The 5,756-nt window shown below is 38.6% G+C and overlaps 1 protein-coding gene across 1 annotated transcript in view; it reads right to left on the bottom strand.

Annotated features, from left to right (window-relative positions):
- Positions 1 to 1,087: 1,087 nt before the first annotated feature.
- The window catches only part of adap2 (ArfGAP with dual PH domains 2), a 5,431-nt gene continuing 762 nt past the window's right edge, over positions 1,088 to 5,756 (bottom strand). Inside the window, exons 2-11 of the mRNA XM_035655762.1 lie at positions 5,506 to 5,630; positions 5,294 to 5,385; positions 4,925 to 5,013; positions 4,519 to 4,631; positions 3,601 to 3,750; positions 3,401 to 3,484; positions 3,125 to 3,187; positions 2,824 to 2,901; positions 2,495 to 2,723; positions 1,088 to 1,509 (exon numbers count right to left, since the gene is read on the bottom strand). Coding sequence (XP_035511655.1) covers positions 1,481 to 1,509; positions 2,495 to 2,723; positions 2,824 to 2,901; positions 3,125 to 3,187; positions 3,401 to 3,484; positions 3,601 to 3,750; positions 4,519 to 4,631; positions 4,925 to 5,013; positions 5,294 to 5,385; positions 5,506 to 5,630 — 1,052 coding nt within the window. The 3' untranslated portion in view covers positions 1,088 to 1,480. The remainder of the gene's footprint in view (positions 1,510 to 2,494; positions 2,724 to 2,823; positions 2,902 to 3,124; positions 3,188 to 3,400; positions 3,485 to 3,600; positions 3,751 to 4,518; positions 4,632 to 4,924; positions 5,014 to 5,293; positions 5,386 to 5,505; positions 5,631 to 5,756) is intronic.

Below are 5,756 nucleotides of genomic sequence, written 5' to 3'. Positions count from 1 at the left end.
CTTTATTTGTCCCACAATGGGAAAATTCCAATTAAATTCTTAATAATATTATATTATATTAATATTATGTTAATTCTTAATAAATTCCTTAAACAAAAGATTTATGACAGTTCTTCTCTGTGAAAACCTGAATTAAGTTAGTTACTTGTACTTTAATTACTTAGTTTTGGTCAATTATAAGATAAGATAGACTTTATCGATCCCACACTGACACAACAGATAAGAGAAACAGTAGGAAGAAGATAGAAAGTAGAAGTAGAGAAAACACAAGAAAAAATAAATAAGACTGTATGTACGGGGTTATTACAGCTGTTGTATGACAGAGTTGCTGTGCAGACGTAGATCGGGTTACAGCAGGAAGTAGTGGCATGGTGTACAAATAAATCATTGCACAAATATATATAAATATACAGCAGTAACTCAGTGGAAAATATAATCTATATATAGATGTATATCTAAATATGTAACTTATGTGAACTGTACAGTACTATTAGTGCAGGTAGGTGCAAAAAATGTGAATAAAATGATATCTATAGTTTGTTTGATTTTAGTTTATATGTTCTGTCTTTGCATGTCCTGTCCCATATTGGAGTGAATCTGACGTTTTTGTTTAGGTTTTCTTCTTCTCTTTTCTGTTTGTCTGTTTTCTTTGGTTTTATTCTTTGTGTGTTGTGTTTATGACAGAATCTAATCTAACGTGTTTTGGATATATTCCTTTTTCCACTCTTAATTAATTCTGGGGAAAAGAATTAAGCATGTCCTTAACTGATTACTATACAATTTTAGATCAAAAAGAGAAAACAAAATACTCTGAGGTGTTGAAAAGTCACAATATTGTATTTAATATTTATATTAAAATAATACAGACATGTTCATGGTTGCACCAAATTACAGTAACATAATCATAATTTATCAAGTACCATTCACAGTAAATTCAGAAGTGTTGCTGAAATCATGTATGTTAAAAATGACATTCACAAATGCTGTTGTACGAGGAAAACAATGTTGGCACAACCATAAACAGGGTTGGGAGTTTTATGCAACATAGACTTCACATGTAATCTATGAATCAAACCACACATTCATATTTTTTTAAAAGTAATTTATTTTTTGCTCATAAGATTGTGAAACATTACCAAAACTATATGGTTATTCATTCAGCAATTTAAAATATAAAAAAATGAATAACCATCCATATGCAGTGGTTGTTGATCTACAGGGGTGTATGTTTGAGTACATATTACATAATGATACAATCGCTCAGAAGTCTGAGATTGAGCATCAGATCCAATGTCAGTTAACGGGAGTGGATGGAAGTCTTTAATGCACACAGAGCATAGTCAGAGTAATGGTTCAAGATGCTTTACTACAGCACAGAGATGAGTACTGGGCGTGACACGGTGAACCACAGTCAGTCCTGACACAGTTGCAGTAACAGCAGTCTCCTCTCCATCATCCTGTTCACACACCTCTAAGTTGTTTATCTTTTATAGTTGATGTTGGCTTCAACTGGAATGAGAAACAATTACAGTATTAGAGAGGGAGTTATATGGATGCACAATGCAACAATGTACAGGTTTGTGCAAGCATGAACATATATGCGAGTGCAGGTTTCTGGACTAAGTTTGCAGAGAAAAACAGGGAGCCGTTAACACACATAACTCCAGTGTCAGGCTGGTCAGTCCACCACGTTGGTCAAGACTGAAAACACCTCAACAATTATATGAAATTGGTCTTGTTTGTCCTCTGGCGCCACCATGAGGTTCACATTTTGAGCCTCGAGTGAAATCCCTTTTACAATTATTGATTGCCATGAAATTTGGTGCATTTGGATGAATCCTAATTATTTAGGTGATGTCTTGACTGTCCAATTAGTGCCACTATTCTCTCATATCTCACCATTTTCTAGATCAATTGATTCCCATGTAATATGGTACCTTTATTTTTTTGTTTTCATCATATAAAAATTTCAAATGTATCCAATACTCTGTGTTATGACCAAACACCTGCAAAACTAATGACATTCATGTCAGCCTCAACTGCACTTTGTGCTTAATGCTAATTAGATGCTAACGTGCGAAACTAGATGGTGAACATGGTAAACATCAACACCTGCTTAACATCATTATCTACAGCCCCCACAAATATGAAACTGCACGGTGAAACCTGCTATGTGACAGACTGCATCACACAGGATACAGCTTCTCTGTCTGCAGACTCAAGGTGCAAACATCAGCATCATTGCAGCAAAAATCTAGGGAGGATTACGTTATTCGGTGCCACATATTTTAGGCAAATAGTGAGGTTGATTTATTGAAAACAAAGCTGGAGAACAGCTTGTATGAAACTGTGACTCAAACATGCAAAAAGCTCTCACATGACAGGGATGACTAATGTGTGGTTGTGTTTGAATATTAGTAATAATAGAAAGCTCCTACACATCTGTGCACTGCACATTGTTGACATGTTTGCAATATTTTCTAGTCTTGCTTACTGGTGTAATCCTGCGGTGCCATTGGCCTGTGCAGGACCTGTCTGAGGGCGTCCAGCCACTCTCTCTGCTCCCTCTCCTGCTCGCACATGAAGACAAACTGCCGCTCGGGCGTCTCCACCATAACACCACACTTCCACTTGTTTCCCCGAGCATGCTTCGGGACACACTCCTTTACAGAGTAACCTTTGCTCTCTGTGCCGATGAAAATCACCCCTAACTCCTCCGCATCCTACATTCACAAAATAAGCATAAACATTCAAACATAATGGTGGTTACAGTGCTTGATTTTACAGCAATGCACAGCAGAGTGAGCAAGAGGTGTTCCTCACCAACTGGCCTTTGAAGTAAAACAACTTCCTGTTTTGAGAGTCCAAAATAAACCACCTCTTTTTGAATGGTTCCTTTTGCTGTAAAAAAAAACAACACATTTAATCACATGAGTAATTACGGTATAAATTTCAAGATTTCTATTTTTGTTTGTGTATGTAGGAGGAACAGAAACCAAATGTACTGCTACTGTTACAAACAATTATAACTCTAAAGTCCAAGCAAATACGTAATAAATGTACAAATAAATCTTTTGGAAGAACGTGTATCTGTATATGTTTAAATTTAGTTCTAATAACTCACCAGTGGCCCTGTCTTTTCCATGTATCCCTCTTTGAGGTAGTTTCTTGTTATCTTTGGTATCAGCTGACAAAAAGACATTAAGGTACACATGTTGAGCTTTTAAAAATAAAAGCGAAAAGATGCAAGTTTCTGTTCTTATTCCTGCTGACTCTGAAAAAAAAAAACTGCTATTTCTCTGTGGATATTTGAGTGCATCGACATCCAGGAGTTACTGAAATGTGACCAAGACCTGACATTGTGTCAGTTTATCCGGTGTTGAGAAGGTTCGATGCTCACCTCTTCATCGCTACCAGTCGGGTATGCTGTCTTCAGGTATGCATAGCGAGCGGCGCGAATGGCGTTGTACCATGTGACTATCTCCTAGAGTAGAAGAAGAGACCCTGAGCTTCTCCACAGCCCCAAAGCTACTGTATGACTATCAGTATACGACCTGCTGGTTACTGTTATTCATAGTTTGGATGGTAATGCAGTCCCACCTCAGGACTCTCGTGATAAACATAGAGGTTCCTGGTGTGATTGTCGTCTTGGTAGGTGATCTGCAGCCCGTGAGGGTGTCCAATCTTCTCCGGTTGAAAGGTGGCGTTTAGGTCCTTGATGGGGATCACAGCTTTAGGGCCTTTGGACTCCTAGATTACAAATATATAGATGGGCAGTTCAGAGATGGGACAACTGGATTTTATTTAGCATGAAGCTGGTTGTACACCCATTGGCATTGCTCTAGGGTTGTCGGTTGTCATTTAGTCAGTCCACCACTTTAGTCTCGATTGAAAAAACACAATGACTATCGGATGGATGGCCTGCGTTCATGGCCCCTAGAGAAATGAATGCTAATGACTTTGATGACATTTCCTCTAGCGCCACCCACAGGTTGACATTTTTGGTTATTACTGAAATGTCTCACCGACTATTGCATAGATTCCCATGGAATTTGGTACAAAAAATATGAACTGTAATAATTTTAGTGATCCTCTGACCTTTCTTCTTGTACCATCATCAGCTCAAAATTTCATTTTGTCCAGTACTTTGATTTATGACCAAATACTTTCAAAACTAATAACATCACCATCAGCCTTAAATATAATTAAGGTGGAGCACATGATATACCTGCTAAAAAACAACACGCCAGCATTGTCATTGTGAGCATACATTAGCATTTAGCTCAAAGCCACCAAAACTTCAGTTTTTATCTTAAAAACTAGAGCAGTGGCTAACTAACATTGTAAGTGCTCCTTTAAGGAGACAATAAAGTTAAAAGGCTAGTTCCAATCAGAATTAAAACAGCATGTGTTTTGATTTGATCTATTTCCTCCTTACATGACACATTATATATTGAACTTGTGTTCACTTATGTTGTACAGTGCGGTTCAACTGTGTCAGAGCTGCGGGGAACTCACATTTTCCTTGTTGTAGTAAGTCAGGGTAAATTCTCTCTCTGACAGAACAAACTTCCTCTTCAGAAACTGTGTGGTCTCTTTCCCTTTTTTCCACAGCATCCCTTCATAGAAACCTGGATTGAATGCAAAAAACCCACTGAGTCACAGCTGCTTCACTAGATATAAGTCTTACTCAGAAGGAAGACGTTTTGGTCACAAAGCCAAACATTTTTGCAGAGAGTAACAATCAAACCAGTTTTCACTTCCTGACTGTTTCGTTATGCAAAAGAACAAGTTTTTCTTCTTGCACAGTTCTGCATGTGTATGAGGAACCACATTGTCCATAAAAGATTTACACCAACAAGACTGATAAAAATGTATGTTGTACAGTAGATATGTGTGTGTTAGAAAACAGTTTAAACATCACCTGTGGTATATGAAATGGGTGGATACTTAGTTACTCCTGTGAATTCCATCCTTTCATATTTAGCCCGAATCCACTGCTCCCTTAAGACACTGTGGTTCAACGGCAAACACAAAAATGTTCTTAGACACGCACAACACACACAGGTTCGACAGCAACTTGTGAACATGAGCTACAGTGTCACAACAAGTACAGGATTCATTAAGCTTTGATCTTTGAGCAGAAATCCATCCATATTTCACTTCTACAGTCACTAGTTGCACTTCTCTTTATTGTTGCGGCATTGCCCTGTCAGCAGTCTGTGATAACTTAGAATCCCATCATCATTAGCACTAAGGCAGATTTCTGTCAGCATACTTGAGAAATACTTACACACAGTCCTTTTCCTGGGGCCGATAGTAATACGGTGGAACAGCTTTCTCATACAAAGCCTGGGCGCTGACATTTCCATTGGATTTCATGAACTTCCCGGGTTCCCAAAAAGACACACAAAGATTACACACGAACGCGGCTAATTCGTCCTTTTCACCTGAAGTAGGTCATACCTGATCACAGCAATAATATCATTATAAAGCTGTCCATACCTCCACCAGCTCATCCTCCCAGAAGTCCAGCTGTATGGATTTGACCCGGCTGGACAGGCTGCGATGGATGCCAGAGCAGTTCAGACACACAAACACACCCAGTTTGTAGGATGCCCAGTCTGGATCTGAGGTATGCAAGGAAGAGCTGGGATTCAAATGCAACACTTTGCACTGATTGTCCTGCTTGGGGGCCCATTTGTACATTGTATGCCTCTGCTGGAGCATTACAAAGTCCCAGTTTTTGTGTGAAA

This window comes from Morone saxatilis, unplaced genomic scaffold (assembly GCF_004916995.1).
Source record: "Morone saxatilis isolate NCDOM2014 unplaced genomic scaffold, NCSU_SB_2.0 Contig14, whole genome shotgun sequence".
Taxonomy (NCBI): Eukaryota; Metazoa; Chordata; class Actinopteri; family Moronidae; genus Morone; species Morone saxatilis.
This window is presented reverse-complemented; position numbering and strand designations above follow the sequence as displayed.